Source organism: Uranotaenia lowii, chromosome 2 (assembly GCF_029784155.1).
Source record: "Uranotaenia lowii strain MFRU-FL chromosome 2, ASM2978415v1, whole genome shotgun sequence".
NCBI classification, from domain to species: domain Eukaryota; kingdom Metazoa; phylum Arthropoda; class Insecta; order Diptera; family Culicidae; genus Uranotaenia; species Uranotaenia lowii.
Window position 1 is genome coordinate 305,286,360 of NC_073692.1, and position 19,188 is coordinate 305,305,547.

Here is a 19,188-nt window from a genome sequence, read left to right on the forward strand (position 1 = left end):
TTCTAGAAATGATGAGCTAGATGAACCAGTCGGAAAAATTAACTTTTTAACTCTTCCACCATTGAAATTTTCGGATTGCATTCTATGAAACCTCTCAAATTCCTGAACTTTATGAAATCAATCATCTTCACTTTTATTCAAATTTTAGCTTATGATTAGATCCGCTAGGACTCCTTAAACAATTTATGATATAACCTTTGGTCGAATAGCTGATTTTCAGCTGTTTTTGTGTCTCCCACTGCACAGTGCACTGTGGTCCAAAAGGGCTAAAAGTGGAACTTTTTTCGTAGCGCCTCTATCTTTCATCTTATCTCTTAAGTGTCTTCAGAACATTTGCTTTTTATAAACATGCTTCATAACTTGAAAGCATCAAAAGTTAGTCAAAGTCCACTATAAGAAAATTGAAAATTCCAACTTTTTTATTTCAATAGATAGTGCTTTACTTTATAGGTACTACAAAGTTGTAGAATACATGAAAATATGAAACATTGTTCAATACATCAAAACTCTATCTCTTTTCAGAGCAGAGTTATAAAGGTTTTATTTGGAAAGTTATTTTAAATTTAGTTTTTTAAACTTAACTATAGTTAGATGAGGATTTTCATGAATAAGATGTTTTGAACATTTGTTGGGGCTTTCAAATCACACGTTTTGCACAAGATTTCAACATTCCGCGAAGATTCCTAGCCAACTTATTGCAACTTTAAGTTTTATTTTTACTCAACTTCACAAGCGTTAATTGCAAAAACGTGCACAAATTTTTTTCAACTGCCTTCTGCCTTTGTTTTGCGTAGCATCTGCGTAGCCTACAAATAATTTTTTTTTTCATTTTTTTGTCTGCAAACCAAGGTTGCTGAAATCACAGAAAAATCTGTATTATCACAGAATTTTGAGCAAAATTTCGTCACAGAATCTGTGTCACAGATCACAGAATTTTTAAAATTTTCACAGAATTCACAGATTTTCTAAATTTTGAACAGATTTCCAAAATTATATATTTTTTTGTAATTTTCGACTTTTTATTTCTGACTATTATTCATGAAAATATGAAAACAAAGTAATGTAAATTGATTTTTTTCAATTAAAACTGTAAGAAATTTCCAATTTGTTGATGTTTGACATGATTTTCCTATGAACTTCATAGAAAAAACGTCACAGAAAACCGTCACAGAATTTTAGGCTCAAATCACAGAATTCGAGAATTTTTTTTGTCAAAAACACAGAATTTTTTTCGGCAACCTTGCTGCAAACACGTAAAACACATAAAATATATGCTTGTTTTGTTCAAATATGAGCGCGTGGAGACAAATGACAACAACACCAATTTGTTGCAATTAGTTCAAGCTTCAATGTGGTTCATTAGTTTTAAAAATGCACTTTCACGTTTTTGCAATAAACGCTCGTGAAGTTGAGTAGAAATAAAACTTAAAGTTGCAAAAAGTTGGCTAGGAAACGTCGTAGAATGTTGAAATCTTGTGCAAAACGTGTGATTTGGATGCCCCAACAAATGTTCAGAGCATCTTATTCATGAAAATCCCCACCTAACTATAGTTAAGTTTAAAAAACTAACTTTTAAATAACTTTCCAAATAAAACCTTTATAACTCTGCTCTGAAAAGAGATAGAGTTTTGATGTATTCAACAAAGTTTCATATTTTTACGTATTCTACAACTTTGTAGTATAAAGTAAAGCACTATCTATTGAAATAAAAAAGTTAGAATTTTCATTTTTTTTAAAGTGGATTTTAGCTAACTTTTGATGCTTTCAAGTTATGAAGCATGTTTGAAGAAGCAAATGTTCTGAAGGTACTTAAGAGATAAGATGAAAGACAGAGGCGCTTAGAAAAAAGTTCCACTTTTAGCCCTTTCGAACCACAGTGTACTGGGACTAATCAGAATTTTTCTCTATCCTGCGCAAAAAAATGTCAATTATTTTTGGTATTGATCGCTTTCCTAAAAACCACTTGACAGATTTCTACCAAATTTTGCACACATACATATTATATTACTAAGAAGCTTCACTGAAAATTTCATCAATTCCTACCCATGCATTCAAAAGTGGTTAAAAAAAATAAAGGGTTGCATTTTTTTTTTCGAATAAACTCCTTATGTTAAAAAGCTTTACCGCATTTCAAAATTTTTTAAAATCTTTGAAATCATTCAACATTTTTAATGAAAATGAATAAATGTGAAACATATGAAAGCTTGTGCCTGTGGCTGTGTTAATATCCATTTCACTAGTTCAGTAGACCAACATTGACCGAAAGCAGGGGTAAGCAATCTGTTTTTTTTTTTACAAACGGTTAAAAAACAGTGTTTAATTTGAAGTTCCCTTAAAAATCATTGCATTGTTGCATGTTGAGAAAGGTTGCAAAAATCACAGAAAAATTCATAATTTCACAATTTTTCTTAGCAAATTTCGTCAAAGTTACAGTTTACATTCTTGATAATGGATTTTTTATACAGATTTCATGAATTTTCTCAATTATATTGAGATACTACTGGAAAAGGCTTTCTAAAGCTGTTTTATGAAAATCTTATGACTTCATTTGGATCGCTTATTTTCAAGTAAAATGATTTAATTTATTTAATATTCACAGTTGATTCTGGATTTTGTTTTACAAATTTCATGAATTTTCTCAATTAAATTGAGATCCCACTGGAAAAGGCTTTCTAAAAGTGTTTTATGAAAATTTTATGACTTCATTTAAATCGCATATTTTCAAGTAAAATGTATCGATTCCCTATGAAATTTTTGAAAATATCATCACAAACATTTGTTACAAACTTTTTGGGTCGAATCAAATTTAGGGTCAGGGGTCGGCCAAAGGGGTCGTCCATATTCACTGATTAATGTTTTTGCGATATTGGCGTTATTCTAGTTCGTATTGTGATGAAAGTTAGCACATGAGTGTTTTGAGGGACGAACAATCGATTACAGTTATCAAATTTAGGGTCAGGGTCGGCCAAAGGGGTCGTCCATATCAACTGATTAATGTTTTTGCTATATTGGCTTTATTTTACATTGGATTGTGATGAAAACTTGCACATGAGTGTTTTGAGAGACGAACAATCGATTACAGTCATCAAATTTAGGATCAGGGGTCAGCCAAAGGGGTCGTCCATATTCATTGATTAATGTTTTTGCGATTTTGACGTTATTCTTCATTGGATTGAGATGAAAATTTCCGCATAGGAGTTTTGAGGGACGCTCTTTTGCTTTCAGGTTTCAAATCTTGACTCAGGGGTCGGCAAAAGGGGTTATTATCAGTTCACTGTTTATACGATATTCTCTTGATTGAGCATAGAATTGTAATGAAAATTGACACATGGGAGTTTAACAGAAAAGATAATTGATTTCAGGTGTCAAGTTTTGAATCGTGGTAAAAAAAAAAGGCCGTCCATGTCAGTTGCTCACTGTTTTCGCGATATTGTCGTGATCATGCATCGGATTGAGATGAAAATGTTCAGATGAGGGTTATAAACTATGAGCAATTGACTCCAGGTAGCATGTTCCGTGTCAAGGGTCGGCGAAAAGGGCGTCTATATTCACTGTTCACTGTTTTCAAGTTCCTGACGTTATTTTACACATAATTTGAAAAGAAAAAATGGCACAAGGGAGTTTTGAGGAACGTAAAGTTGGTTTCAATTATCGAATTTCGGGCCATGGGACAGAAAAAGAGGGTTTCATTGAAAGTTCAGTGTTTTGTGCAATAATTTTGTTGGAGGCAGTTAATTGATACCAATTTAAGTGTGAAGGTCAAGGAAAAGAGTCGTGCAAATAAAGAAATAGTACATGTTTCTGCCATAATGTCTAGATTTTGCAACCGATCGAGAAGAAAACACTCTCACATAAATTTTAATAAAAACCCAATCAACCGTTTAAATTGAATTTCAAGTAATAGTAATAGTAGCAAATTTAAACACTGTTGAACTTTTTCCCCAAAATTGTCGAAAGAATGTTTCGAATTCATTTTCTAAACTCATTTTGACGTACCAATGATTTAAAGCGAAACGAAGTTCGTACGGGATCAGCTAGTCACAGAATAAAAAATACTGTTTTGTCGAACATTCAGTTTTTTTTTCGGAGACTTTGGTTTTGAGTCGTAATGAAAATGAATCTTAAATCGTACACCCAATGATTATTTTTCAACATTCATCATTCCCGTCAGTAATCAAAGTAGAAAGTATTTAACTTTTTTTTTGTTTCGATTATAGTCGTTTTATCATTACGCATTCGCAACTTCATATCAACGTTGCAGTTGACCGACAGTTATTAGAATACTTATCCGGTACAACTGTGTTCGATAATTTACTCTTGGGTTCGAACTCGCGGACATCGGCTCAGGAGGATCTCACTTATTAATGGTTGTGTTTTATGTTCCAGTATTTGAATGAATTGGCCTTCATTCCAAATTTGATGAAATAACTAAATTTTAAAAAAAATCATCAGCTGAGCATATTCATCGTTTTAACTTTTTTTTTTTTTTTCTTAAAACGTTACGACTCCGGTAAAAAAGACGCAGTGGCTGGAAATGCGCAGAGTATCAAGGCTACTGCTATAATTGTATGATCCTCCGGTAAATAAGACGGAGAGACTAGAAAGCGCCGATTGTTGAGGCTGCTACTTTAATTGTTTTTTCCTCCGGTAAAAAAAAGACGGAGAAACTGGAAAAGCGCAGATTGCTGCTGCTTGTTTGTTTTGATTTGGCTTTCTGATGGAAAAAGACGAATTGGCTTAGGAAGCGCAGATTTCTAAGACTGCTGCTGCCGCAGATCGTTTATTTTTATTTTGCATTCCGGTGGAAAAGACCGGCATAGTAAGAGCAAATTTTAAGGCTGATCTGATTTAGCCTTCCCGTGAAAAAAAAGCGAATTGGCTTAGTAGCCGTAGTTTTTAAGGCTGATGCTGTTGATTTTCTGTTTTGATTTGGCATTCCGGTGGAAATTAGGATTGGCTAAGAAAGCGCGGGTTTATATGGGTGCTGCTGCTGATTATTTGTTTTGATTTGGCCTTCCAGTGTAAAAATACAAAGTGACTTAGGAATCGCAGATTTTTAGGGCAGATTATTTGTTTTGTGTTTGCCTTCTGATGGAAAAAGACGAATTGGCTTGGTAGCGTAAATTTATAAGGCTGCGGCTGCTGTTTGTTTGTTTATTTCACTTATGAAGTACAGATTTTTAAGGCTGCTACTGCTGATTGTTGGTTTTGATTTGGCCTTCTGATGGAAAATGAAGAATTGGCTTAGGAAGCGCAGATTGCTAAGGCTGCTGCTGCCGCTGATTGTTTATTTTTCTTTGGAATTTCAGAGGAAAAAGACCGTTTGACTTTGAAAGAGCAAATTCTCAAGGCTTCTGCTGCCTATTGTTTGTTTGTTTGGCATAGGAAGCGCAGATTTTAAGGCTGGTGCTGCTGATTGTTTGTTCTGTTTTAGACTACCGGTGAAAAATTGCAAATTGACTTAAAAAGCGCAGATAATGATTCTCTGTTTTGAAATGACATTCCGGGGGGAAAAGAAGATTGGCTTAGGAAGCCCAGATTTTTAAGGCTGCTGCAGCTGATTGTTTCTTTTTATTTGGCCTTCTGGTGTTAAAATACGAAACGGAGAAAACTTAGGGAACGCTAATTTTTAAGGCTGCTGCTGATGTTTGATGGTTTTGGCCTTTCGATAAAGAAAGACAGATTTGCTTTGTAAGCGCAGATTTTGAAGGCTGCTGCCGCTAATTGTTTTTCTAATTTGGCCGTCTGGTTGAAAAAGACGGATTGGGTTAGGAAGCGCGGATTTTTAAGGCTGCTGCTGCTGTTTGTTTGTTTAATTGGCTTAGGAAGTGCAGATTTTCAAGGCTGCTGTTGCTGATTGTTTGTTTTGATTTGGCCTTCTGGTGGAAGAAGACGGAATTGGCTGAGGAAGGGCAGATCTTTAAGACTGTTGATTTGGCCCCTCGGTGGAAAAAAGTGGATTGGCCTAAAAAGTGCAGATTTCAAACCAGCTTCTGCTGATTGTTTGTTTTTATTTAGCCTTTCTTTTCCACCGGAAGGCTAAATAAAGAGAAAATGGTCATGGGAGGCCATAGGAGAAAATGTGTATGTGCCTTGAAGCATCGCAAATCGACAACATAAAAGGTCGATTTTTTACTACTCCAAAAACTATTCTAAATATTTCACACATTTTTGAATGAAAACTCGAGCTAAATGCACATTTTGAGTTGCAGTTTGTTAAAAGAGTAGTCAATTAACGTTTCTTTAAAATTTGGAAAAGACCCAACAATTGGTAAGCTAGAATTTTTTATTCGAAAAAATACAAATTTTTGCTATTTTCTCTTCTTTTCTATTAAGTTTCCTTCTGAAGCTGAATACAATCAGGCGTAATAATTTTAAAGCTGGAAGGCGGATTTGGATATTTGATAGTGGTTGAAATGGAAAAAAAATATCTCCTTGGTTTACTACACAATTCAAGTTTACTTAAATGCTTTTTGATTGCCATCGTTCAATGGTTATAACATGTTTTGAATTTTTATCGGACCTCATGATCTCATTTTTTTTTTGGGAAATTTTATTGAAAATTATATTTATACAACCACTAGGCGTAGAAAATTTTAAATTAAAACTTAACATTTTATACTGTCTTAGCGTTGAAACTATTTAAATTTTTATATAACGTATTCATTAAATGTAACAACTAAACCAAATCCAATAGTTAATTTAAAGTAACAACGAGAAAATCGTGTTTCATACAAACCAACGAGAAGCGCATAAAGTTAAATATAAAAACATGATAAAAAATATAGATTATTGGAAAAATTAGAAGTTAAGAAAATGGACAAAGATTGATTCACATGGGGCCCGTTCAGATACCACGTGGACAGAAAAATGAGATTTTTGACCCCCTCTTCCCCCTTCGTGGCCAAGCGTGGACATTTGGCAAATTCCTACCTTCCTCCCCGGATGTCCACGTGGACAGATTTGAAATTGTTTTTTTTTTCTTCTAAATCTAATTTCTAATAATTATTATTATTATTAATTTCTAAATTATCATATTTTTAGCTTGCTTAAACTGGAAAGCTTCGCAATTTTAAAATTTTGATTGAAGGATCTTAATATTTATTCACCTTTAGAAAATATTTTGAAAGTAAGTCCACGTGGACTTTACCCAAACCCCTACCCCCCTCTCCGTGAACATTTCCATACCCCCTCCTTCCCCCCTAAGTTGTCCAGGTGGTATCTGAACGGCCCCATGTTAGTTTTCTCTGACCGATTGACTATTTTAAAATGGAACTATCAGATAGAATTAACTATCCTACCAGGCTAATTTTGTTCAAATTTAATTGAAAACAAACTCCAATTTTTCAAAGGAGTGTTTTTTTTCATAATCATTTGGATTTATGAAAACTTAACTCGAAGCGATGTAAATTCGTCTATAATTTACCCAGAATGTTGCTCACGCAACATCGTACTACCCCAGATGCAGCAGCGCAGCTTCGAAACAGCGGATAATTAGGAAAAAATTTAATGTGAATAAAAAAAACTCCAATATTTTTCCAATAAAAAAAATTGCAATATTTACCTTTAAAAGAGCACAATAAATGCTTGAAATACTAGAAAAAGTCAACAATCTAAATGATTGTGTGGTAAACTCGAAACAAATTAAGTGCATATTTGATCAAATTACTGACATATCAGTTTTTGAATTGGTATGATTTACAATCTATCAAGGAAAAAAATCGTATGATAAATTCAATATAAGAAAAGCTTCGCGGGTCGTACAAACTAGTCTCGAGGTCCGCGGGTTGCTCTTCCCTGGCCTAAAGAAAAATTCAAAAGCATACACATTCCATGCCGCATAACTGCTCGAATGTTCGCTGCAATGCTGGAGTATGAGATGAAAAGCATACTGATAAAAATCGCCTTTAAGTATGCAACTTAACACCTTTAAAAATTCGAGCACGAGCAATGCGACACTCGAGTTTTGCTACAGTAGGTGTGTTTTCATGTTTTATCCTTTATGAACTTTCATTTTTTTTAGGGCATATCATAAGCAAAATGCAGCATTGGGAATTGATAATAAAACTAACGAATGAGAATCTAACTTAAGAATTGAGAAGCGTATGCAAACGATGGAACTTTTCTTCTCAGTATGTCTTACAGAAGTATTTAAAACGTTTCAAATACCTACTGAACGAAATTCTTGCCAAAAGTCAATATGAAATATGGACTGGACTGAAATATGGAGAGATTTGTTTTATTTTACTTATGTTTTTTTTTTAAATAAAAAGATTATTGAAAATTCGTTCTATAGTTTTATTATCTTTATTTAGAAAAAGGTTACCGTGCTGCTTTGCAGAGCTAAAAAAAAGTATGGTGCATTTGTAAACGTTTGCAACAATATACAGTTTTATTCATCTAAAAATTATTCTTTTGTATACAAAATAAATTTCAAATGACAGGATCAGTCGGCTCCAGTTTCACCAACGCCTTAGAAGCTTCCCATAACTTCATCTGAATTTCTGCATTCTGTACCCGCTGATTTAGCTTAGTAACCTGACATTTGCTAAAGTACTGCCCGGAGATCTGCTCTACATCTGATGAAACGGCCAGCTGAATAGTGGTCCTAGCGCCCAATTCCGGTGAAAGGGAAATCATTCGTAGAAACGCAAATACAATGTTGCTTGGGAAGGGAACTTGACGGAGAATGCCGGTGTTAACAATTCCTGGATGAAGACAGTTTGCTGTTATCGAGGAACCTTTCAAACGGAGAGCCAGCTCCTGAGTAAACATGATTTCTGCAAACTTGGACAAATTGTACAGCTTCATCGGAACTAAACAATAATCCATGAGCGGGTTGATGTTACTGAGTTCCGGCTCAATGGATCCATACTTGTAGAGCTTCGAGGTTACAGTGATGATGCGGCCTTGGGATGACTTCCTCAGCAAATCGATCAGCAGGTGCGTTAACAGAAATGGTCCATAATAGTTGGTGGCCATCGTAAGTTCGAAACCGTCTGGACTAGACTTAACTTGTCGTCCCGAGATAATTCCGGCATTGTGAATCAGAACGTCTACTACGGATTCGGTGTCGATAACGTCCTGGGCAAAGGCGCGAATCGATGCCAAAGAGCTTAAGTCAACTTGTTTCACAAACACGTTGCTGTTTTGAGATTCGTCGACAATTTTCTCTGTAACAAATTGATTTCGTTTTAACTTCAATGTTGTACTACAATAAGTTGCTAGTCGAAAGTATAAGTGATGTAGGTATTATTTTTGATAAAAACTTACATGATTAAGAGTAATATGTGCGTGCACTGTACAATTTTTTGTTAGTGAAACAACGTTGGCTTCTTTAACACTACAAAATATCCAAGAAACCATTCCTTAATAAAACAATCTTTAATAGTAAAATCAAACATACAGAACATCAAAAACAATATTTGACCCTTTTCCAGCGCGACGACGCAACGTTTGCTAAACAATTTTGTGGTATATTCTATGTAAATTTCACTGTTTTTTTGCGCACATTTATAAATATTGAACTTCTAAGTTCAGAATTTAAATCACTACAGTATTTTTATTGAACAAATTGTTATCAAAATACAAGCAACAGAAGTCGTGACGTCACAACGCGCCACTTTATCAACTTTACGTTTTTTTTTACAAAACCGGTCTTTTCTGCTCTTTTTTATGAAACTCCAGAAAAGTCTAAATTCATTACAATCAACAAATCGATGTTTTTTTTTTAAATTTTGATTTTAATTTATTTCAGAGCGATTTAGTTTCGTGACGTCACAACGCGTCGTTTTGCGAAGCGTTGTGACGCACGAAATATTATTTTCAGCTACATTATTTCTTGTAGCTGAATTATAATCTTAAAATACTTTTAATTCGCCAGAAGTTGAGAAACCATAAAAATAATGTGATTTGGCAATGAATGAAATGCATAGATTCTTTTATTCCGAAAAATAAAGTGCATTGAATCCAAAAAGGCCCATATAAGCACATAAAGTTGAAACACTGCGAGCATTGATTTGATCCGGAATGCTTTTGTGCGGTCACGTTAATATTATTTGAAAAAAAAAAAAGAATAGTAGGAAAAATCTCTTCGTAAAACCGTTTCTAAATCTTTTTAATGCTCAATTGCAAAGGAATGTAAGAATACTCAAATAAAAATTTCAAAAACCTCGTTCGCTTGAGAGTTTGTTAACGGAAACTAGAGTGTCCAAATCAGCCGCCTTAAAAATCTTACAAGTTGCAAGCTAAAGTTAATCCTATAGGCCTAGCACAAAGTGCAATGCTAAACTTGGATGGATCGGATCACGGAAATATACCTATGAGAAATATTATTCGGAAGGAACATGAAAATCCATGAATGAAGACATACAAATCCATACAAATTTCTGGTTACATCATCGACAATATCTTTGCTGGCTGATTTTTTCTATCCTGTCTTGTGATAAAATATGTTTTTTTTTTGTTTTTTTTTTCAGACGTATGCAATGCGGTTGTGCTGGGAGAAGAATGCCAGTAGAGTCTGATTTGTCATGTGAATCATGAAATGTAAACTAATAAACACCATAAGGATTTAAACGAATATAAGTATGAATACTGTATGATTGAGAAAAAGGTTATTACAGGGAATTGGAATAAACAAAAAAAAATCTGCGAATCGAAAATCAACGCACTGATCCACGTTCAATGTGATGTAAACTCGAATGAACGTTTTCCTCGATTAATAAGCCATTATCTCTATTCACTTCAATTGGAAGGTGCAAAAAAAAATCTGTTCAAAAATTGGTAGTAAACAATCCCAACTATTTTGCATTACGAACATAGTCCAAAAACAGTCTTAATTCACCCCATTTCACGGTATTAATCCAGTTTCATAAACAAACATGAACATTATGTTTGTGAAAATTCAAAGGCTCAATAAAGTTTGCTGGGTCAGTTAGTTTGACATAAAATTGTTTTAATAAAATTCACAACGTCTTCAAAAATGTAGTGCTGAATAAGTTGGAGGCGTTTTGAGAAATCATAATGTATAAGAAAAAAATATGCTTTTCATTTTCCCTACCCCTCCTACCACCCTCCCCCCACCCACATGCGGGAAAAAACCGTTTGAAAATACACGAAAATGCTCAGGGTTTTTTAAAAATTTAGAACTTTTTCTAGTCTGCCATCGAATTTTCATAATTTTCCACTCCGTGGGAATGTTTATCAAACAAAAGAAGTTGTTAAAATAACCTTTATGAAAAGAAACTTAAATTGTAGTGAAATTTTCCATTCGAGTGACTAGTTTACCAATAATCGCCCAAACCACCTCTAACTTTCTTATCCTTCGTTTAACATTGTAACAATTATTTATACAAACAGACTAAAACCGTTTTTTCTGGAATATTCACGAAAGTTTAGTTTTTCAATTACATTCAACATTAGCTCTACAAAAAACTTTATCATTAAAAAAAATTGAATTTCTTTCAAAAGTTGCATGACCACGTGGGTCAATTTTTTTTTAAACCTGGTCAAAACCGGCCATTCAACATCAAATATTCCAATCCAAAAATCCAGCAATATCCGGACAAAACTGGGCAAAATTTATCCATGTTTTGAATAAAATTAAGAGAAAAATTGGTTAAATAGGTTGTTCTTTGAACCACATGAAATTTTGTTCGATGCTTCAAAAATCGATTAAGGCCCTCAGATTCAGAGGGGTGCAAGTGCCAAAGTCATCAATTTTGAGTTAAGTATACCTAACGATTCTTCATATTTCAATGTACATCTGGTGCCAAAATCAGATTTTTTATAATTTTTTTGAACACTTTTATGATTGAATTAAAACTGCTCGAATCCAAAAAATATATGAAAAATCGAGCACCTTCACAACTTTGAAGCGCGTTTTCTCGAAAATATCATTTGGGCACTTGCATCCCTCTGATCCCAAGCGCATTCTAATCAATTTTGTTGAATATATCTCTGAAAAAATCGTTTTCAAACAAAGCCTATCATTGCTCAATTTGGCAACCCCAGATGAAACGGGGCAATCTGGAATGCTTACTTTAGACGGGGTTTATATTTCGTCATTTCTGGCTAACATATGATCTTTTCTTTTAAACAAAAAAAAAATCCAGACTGATGGTAAATTTTAGAGTTTTAGGTTTCAGATATTTGAAATCTAAAACAAATGAACCGAATATTTTTGACGCTTACAAAATGATATTTTTTTGAAAAATGTTTCAAAGAATCTCTTAGCTGTAGTTTTTGACAATTTCTTGTCAAACATTTGCCATTAGTATAGATTGTTAAATTAACATATTTTGAAATATTCTGCGCAAAAAGTATATTAAAATATTGGTTCGCTTTGGTTTAATGTTGATTTAAAGTTGAGGTTGCTCTTAAAATAATTGACTTTTTAATCTTTAAAAAAATCCAATTGAAAACAGACATGTATGTTCAACAAAGACAGGCAAAAACATTTTTTTTTCAATATTTTTTCCGTAAATTGCCTGAAATAAAATTGAATGGAAAAATTGAAATCTTTGAAATGAAGGGATACATTTTTTTTGTGATAAACTATAAAAAATTTTAATCCTAAATTTCTTGATACACTTCTAACCGCAATTTCCGATTTTGCAGAAAACATCTCAAAACTCCAGTCTTTTTCTCAATAAATGAAAGTTGAGTTATCTAGGCCATTGGCTTTCAAACTTTTTTTACTCACCGCTCCTTTTTGTCGAATTTCTGAACTCAACGCCCCCCGCTGATTAAATGATATTATCGAAGAAATTAACGCCTGAAAATTGTGTAGTAAATTTGTATGTGTGATACAAGGCTCAAAATTTACCTTAAAATATATCGTTATGTTTCCAATTTCAAAGATTTTTTTTTTTCAAATGTAGTAATTTTCAAATTACAAAATATGAATAAACTAATAAACTAACATTTTAATTCAGTGTAAAATTTAAATTAAGAATTGAAATTCTTCGACAAAAATTCAAAATAAATAAATTAACTTCAGAGTTGATAAAAACAACTCGATATTTTCGGTTCACTATTCGGAAAAATGTATCAGAACAATACTTAATTTTTTTTTTTAATTTGTTACAAAATCAAAGCATAGCATAGATCAGAAAAATTATCTCAAGTATTTGCTTTTTCGAACTTAAATTTGCAAACTAGAATCATTAAAATTTCGTTGTTGTAACCTTGCACTAGCCTAAATATAAAGAAGCTCAGGAAAAACAGATTATTTAAAGATATTTCAAAATGTTCTTCTTTTCAACAACAAGTGTATTATGTACTTTCATTAAATACATTTATTATGAGACATTCCTTAATGAGCTAATAAGTTGATAATTTTTTGCCTCCTTGGTACAAAATACGAAAATCAACTTTAAATCAAAATTTTTTTCGCAGGGAAAATTATAGATTTGCTGATTGAAGTTTTATCAAAAGATATCGAAAAATGTTAAATGGAAGAATTGGGTAAAATAAATTTGATTTCTTCTCTAATTTTTAAAAATTTTCAAAATACCTCTGATTTAGTTCAAGGAGATCAAATTGGAAGAGAAGGGGCAGTGCACAGGACTGTCCTTTTTCATTAGATATTGAAGTTAGTTTCATTGACAAATTTTTGAACATTTCTAAAATCACACCCGGGCACCCCCTCATTAAGAGCGAGCACTAAGATTGCGCCTGTATTTTGCTGCTGCTGATGCTGACTGGGAATAAAAGTGTTTGAGCTTTTCACAATGGATTTTTCTACGATTATTTAATAAATAATTTTTTTTGAAGTTTACCTTAACAAAAGTACCCTCACTGGTCATAATAGTCGATATGTGATACACAAAAACGGTTAAAAATTGGAAATATTTATATTGTTAATAAATTCATTTCAAAAGTTTACAAAATACAAAGCGTGATTTAAGTTATCTGGTACAAAATAAACCCTATCTACCGGGAACTAAGACAGTACACTTAACAATAACACAAAATGAGAAAAACGGTTCTCGCTTAGATTTTCGGATCCTTATCCGTCAGCTTAACGATTTTGATCGATTCCTCCCACAGCTTCTTGGCCTTGTCCATATCGCTGATCCCGGCCGTCAGTCCCGTTTCCTTGCAGTCGCTGAAATACTTTCCGCTGACTCCCTCGACTTCCAGGGAGCAAGCAAGATACAGGCTTGTTTGGGCTCCCTCTTCGTTAGTTTTGAAGAACAGTTTGATAACCCCAAGTGAAAGGGTCAGCGGGAATGGAACATTCCTCCAGATACCGGAATCGATCATACCGGGATGAAGGCAGTTAGCCGTAACGTTGGTGCCTTCCAATCTGCGGGCCAACTCTCGGGTGAACATGATATTGGCACACTTCGAAACGTAGTACAGATATCCCGGGAAAGTTCCAACCGGATTCAGGTTGTTCAAATTGACCGAAGCAAATCGGTACATCTCGGAAGCTACTACTACGATACGGCTCGGTGAGGACTTTTTGAGCAAGTCAATCAGCAGATGTGTCAACAAGAATGGCCCATAGTGGTTGGTGGCCATGGTGAACTCAATGTCATCCACACTCTTGGTCTTCCGGAAGACCTGAGCAAACCCGGCGTTGTGAATCAGCACATCCAACTTGGATTCGGTCTTCAGCACATCGGCAGCGAACTCCCGAACCGAGGCTTGTGAGCTGAGATCCAATTTCTTGATGAAGACCGACTCATTTCCGCTTTCCTTAACGATTTCCTCTGCGAAAGGGAAATAAACCACACAATGGCCAGGAGATTGGTCAGTTACTTCGAAAAATTTAGAGTTGTTCCACTACTTTGTGTAACATTTACGTGCACACTTTACATACAACTGGGTTTTTGTGTTATCCAGGTGCAACATCCTGTTGAAATTAAAATTTTCATACAAATGTACAGCTCCAAAACAGTTATGGGTGTTCCCAAATTTTGAGTAACTTTGACTGACGTTATCTTCCGTGTTTAGATTGGTTATTACTTTTTTTACAGATCAAAATATCGAGTTAAAATATTTATCCACAACCAAAATATACAACACGTAAAATTATCAACCTAAATACTACGTAAGACCACTATTAAATCGTAAACTACTTACCGCGAGCTTCCTTGGCCGTTTCCATGTTCCGGCAGGCCATGATGACTCGGGCGCCCCGTTTCGCCAGATCCCGGGCGGTTTCCTTGCCGATGCCGGAGTTGGCACCGGTGATGATGACGGTTTTGCCTTCCATGTTGCGCTAAAAACGAAATCGGAAGCCAGAGAAGGTAGGTTATTGTAAGCTCAAAAAATGATGGCGCTTAAACGAATTCGACATGCTTTACGTTCACATCCGTTCATGCTAGATCAGATTGATCCGGCATGCTGATTAATTACTGTCGATTATGTAATCACTTTAATCGAAGCACAGAGAGAAGTCCTCCATATCGGCGGAACATGGATCGGTTGGAATGATAAAATTTACAATTCCTAGATTGAAGCTGTTGGATTCGCTTTTCGTTTTTTTTTTCAATTCGGTCATGTGGAGTGGAATGGAAATATAATCAATGCAATAAGATGAGATAACATAAATTCCGTTGTATAGCTGGAATTAGGCATTTGTGCTTTTCTAGGTTTGTCTTTTTTTTTCTTTCGTCAATTTTAATCAGGGAAAATCATGAATTTCATGAAACCTTCTAGCACTCCACCGATTTTTCTCATACAAAGCTATGTATGATTTTAAAATTGATAAATGTGAAATTGGTAGTTGTTGATACAAAAGCTATCAAGGCATCAAGGAACAAAAAGTTAATTAACCTTCAAGAATCGCATGTCAACAAAAAACAACATGTAGACGAGCATGCCAACGAATAAAAATTTATGATTATGTATTTCGTGGAACGTACTTTTTGACACTGCATTCAGGCTGAAAAAGTAGCACTTTTCGATACTGTTTGAAGTGTCGAAATAATCACTTTTCAACTCTGGATGGCATAAATACAAATCCGCTATTGATTAGAGACATTTTATTTTTGAACGCTGACCAAAACAGTGTATTAGCAGATCAGATCCGTTTTTCTTTCTGAGATATATAATACCACAAGTATCAAGACTACTACGACATGGAGCGCGAAAAACAGCATCATCAGTTGGCGATATTTGTAATAAAAAACGACACCCTTGAAAAGTCGATTGAAGATTTGCAGAACATTATAAATAATGGTTTGACTGTCAGATGAATATGAAATTTCAAGCTGTAACATTCTGATTTATAATTGCAAACATCGTGCTGCTTTATTTTCGACAGTTGAATGGAAAGGCTTGTTGATTGCATCAAGAAAAAAGTTCACAACCTGAGCATACTTTTATGACAAAATTTTACCTAATTTTCCTACCATGCCTTGAAAGTAAAATTTGGTCACATATTCCTCGAATAAAGGTGGTACAATGCCAACTTTTGGGTTACGTTGAAACCTTAATTATGCTTTTTTTTAAGCCAACGTTCAAAAACAAGTTTCGAGGGAATAATTATGCAACTTTTTGGTGTTTTGTCATCATATTTCGACACATTGATGCTTTAAATAAACCTTATTATGCCATCGGGAAAATGCAATTCTAAATTATGCTATCATTTCAGCATTGATAGCTCATTTTGGTTGAAGTGTGATATCGATTCAGGCATCAAAGTCGGTCATTTTAAGAAAGGTTTTGAAAGGCCTTTCAGAAAAATGTGCTACTCACTCGGATACAATACCAAAACAGTAGTTTTTTGATTTTATCACTAAACGGTTTTATTACAACTCGCCAAATTCACGCTAGATTTTAATAGGTGAAATATGTTACTTAGTAAAATATAATACCGAAAAATAAAAAAAATACAAACAAAAATTGTAAATGAACACTACGAACATAGGTAGTGTGTCTTAAAATATATTTAATTTTTCTTTCTTTAGAAAAAAAAGCCAACCTGTGTGCAGTTAATTTTTTTTGTTGAGCAAATAGTTCATTTGCTCAGTTCAATGCAATTTTTCACAACTTGTTTTTGTGCCGATGATATTCTTATATTGTTAGTTGACATTCTATGTTAGAAATTCCCTTCGTATTCTTTATTAGTTAGCTGAATATTTAAACGAAGCGACTCAACTATTAGGTAACAATAATTCGGGAAAGGAAGGGATTGTAATTAATCTTACAAATCATGGCAAGTTGTGTGTGGTGCATGTCTTCAAACTTTTGGAATGAGGTATTATCGAAAAGATTCTTTCATTGATGAGGTCAAAATTCTTCATACGAAAGTTATTGGTTTACGCAATGAAACATTTTATTTGGTTTCAAGGAAAATTCGTGAAATTGCAATTGATTTTATTGGTAACTAATTGATTGAAACTTATCATTATCCAGTGTTGTCCATGTTAATACGCATATCCAGTGTTTTAGAATTGATTAAATATCAATCATTTCAAACCATTAAAAATTAAAATTTCAACAGTTTCGCTGAGTTCACGCCAAACATTTTTTTTTATCGTGATAAAATCGAATAACCACTGTACATATAGAATCTCAATGAAACTTGATGTTCCCTCGAAGAGTTTTCCTTAACTTAACACTAACTCGTACATTTTTCGAGGATATGATGGATCTTACAAATGCTAAAACCCCCAACCTACAAAAAGCGTACTTCGTATGTTATAATCGAGATCCGATCTCATGACCATGTTGGCATAGAAGACTTGAACGCTACCCAAAACCCCTCGGGCGGCGGTTATTCTTTCTTTATAAAGTTCCCTTTTAAATGTATCTTGTGCAATGCATTTTTGTAATAATGACCAACTAATTTGGAAAAAAAATGAGTCATCATTGTTTAAGATAACAAAAATCAAATATAACTTTAAAAAATACATTTTTCCAAATTATTCTAATCCGTCAACGGTAGGTATCAGCATCGTTCTAATTTTGGGAGCATTTAAACTTGATGTCAAACGCTGTCAGAAAATGCAAATGACGGCAAGATGCTTATTTTATACAAAAACATATCATGGACAAAAGAAAATGGAATCAAGTGTCCTCATTCTACCCTACAGTTCAATTATCAATTTAAAATTTCAGACTTTCAGCTTCTGGTACTTCGGAGTAGTTTTCTAAGAATTCGATGATTTTCTTTTAAAGAAATTATCGTCAATGTTTTTTCATGTTTTCTTTTTTAAATGTATCTTTACTGTGAAAAATTTATAAAAATTATTTTTACAACATGAATTATAAATCCTTTAGATTTTTTTTTGTCGATGTAGGCAACTTTTTTTTCTACTTATAAGAAATTCAAAAACCAAAAATATTGTAAAGAAGTGTAAGAAATGATTTTTTTTTGAAATTGTTTTTTAAGTTTCTATATACGAATGGTAGTTCTGATGCATATGTTCATTGCTATTTTTATAATTCTGCTTTGAAGCTCAAAATAATATTAAAAATTCTTCAAAAGCATATATGGATTCGTATGCAAAAGAGGTTAATTACTAGTGGAGTGTTTATGAATTAATCGAAAATTTAACATTCTATGTAACATTTTTTTTAATCACAACAATAACTTAAATTTTCCTTTTTCGGAATATTTACACTGCAATATGATTATTCGAAAATGAGATGATTTAGATATAAGTATCGCCAATCATATGAAGATTGGTGCTAACTCTCCTCAACAAAGTTGTAAGAATATTCTACTCAATATCTAAACATTTAATAAAGGCTCGGTAAAGACAAGAAAATATATGTTTTTCGAAGGTTCGCGATGAAAAATCATTTTAACAAAATCTTCCCTTCTAAAACTGTTTCTGCTTCGGTCAAAATAAATTCTGGGATTGATAACATTTCTACCCATAGGTTTGGAAGGAGATTTTAAGAGATTTTCTTCTAGCTCCAAGGAATTTGACATTTGAGCTATAACATTTGATATTACGTTAAATGTTGATACATAGAATCTAGGCTAAATTTGAAACAAATATTACGGGCTTTACATTCAAAAATATTAATTTTTCAATGTGTCAAACTTTATTTTATCATTATAAAGTTGGAGATGGCAGCACTTTCTTGCTGCTAACAGAATTAATAATTGATATGCTAAAATCACCAAATAAAGTAAATAGAACTTCATCAAGGTCACTAAAAAGGAACGATAATCAGAATAATGTTGTACTTTCCGATGAAGTTTGTTGGGCCAGA

The 19,188-nt window shown here is 33.5% G+C and overlaps 1 protein-coding gene across 7 annotated transcripts in view; it reads right to left on the minus strand.

The window, feature by feature from the left end:
* The window catches only part of LOC129744490 (retinol dehydrogenase 14), a 94,580-nt gene that overhangs the window by 15,311 nt on the left and 60,081 nt on the right, over positions 1-19,188 (minus strand). For 5 of the 7 annotated variants that reach the window (XM_055737022.1, XM_055737025.1, XM_055737026.1 and 2 more), the window contains exon 3: positions 15,097-15,235. In XM_055737022.1, the coding sequence (XP_055592997.1) occupies positions 15,097-15,235 (139 nt within the window). Of the gene's footprint in view, positions 1-8,308; positions 9,174-13,856; positions 14,724-15,096; positions 15,236-19,188 lie in introns of those variants that run through there. The other 2 variants (XM_055737024.1, XM_055737029.1) reach the window with 2 other exon arrangements.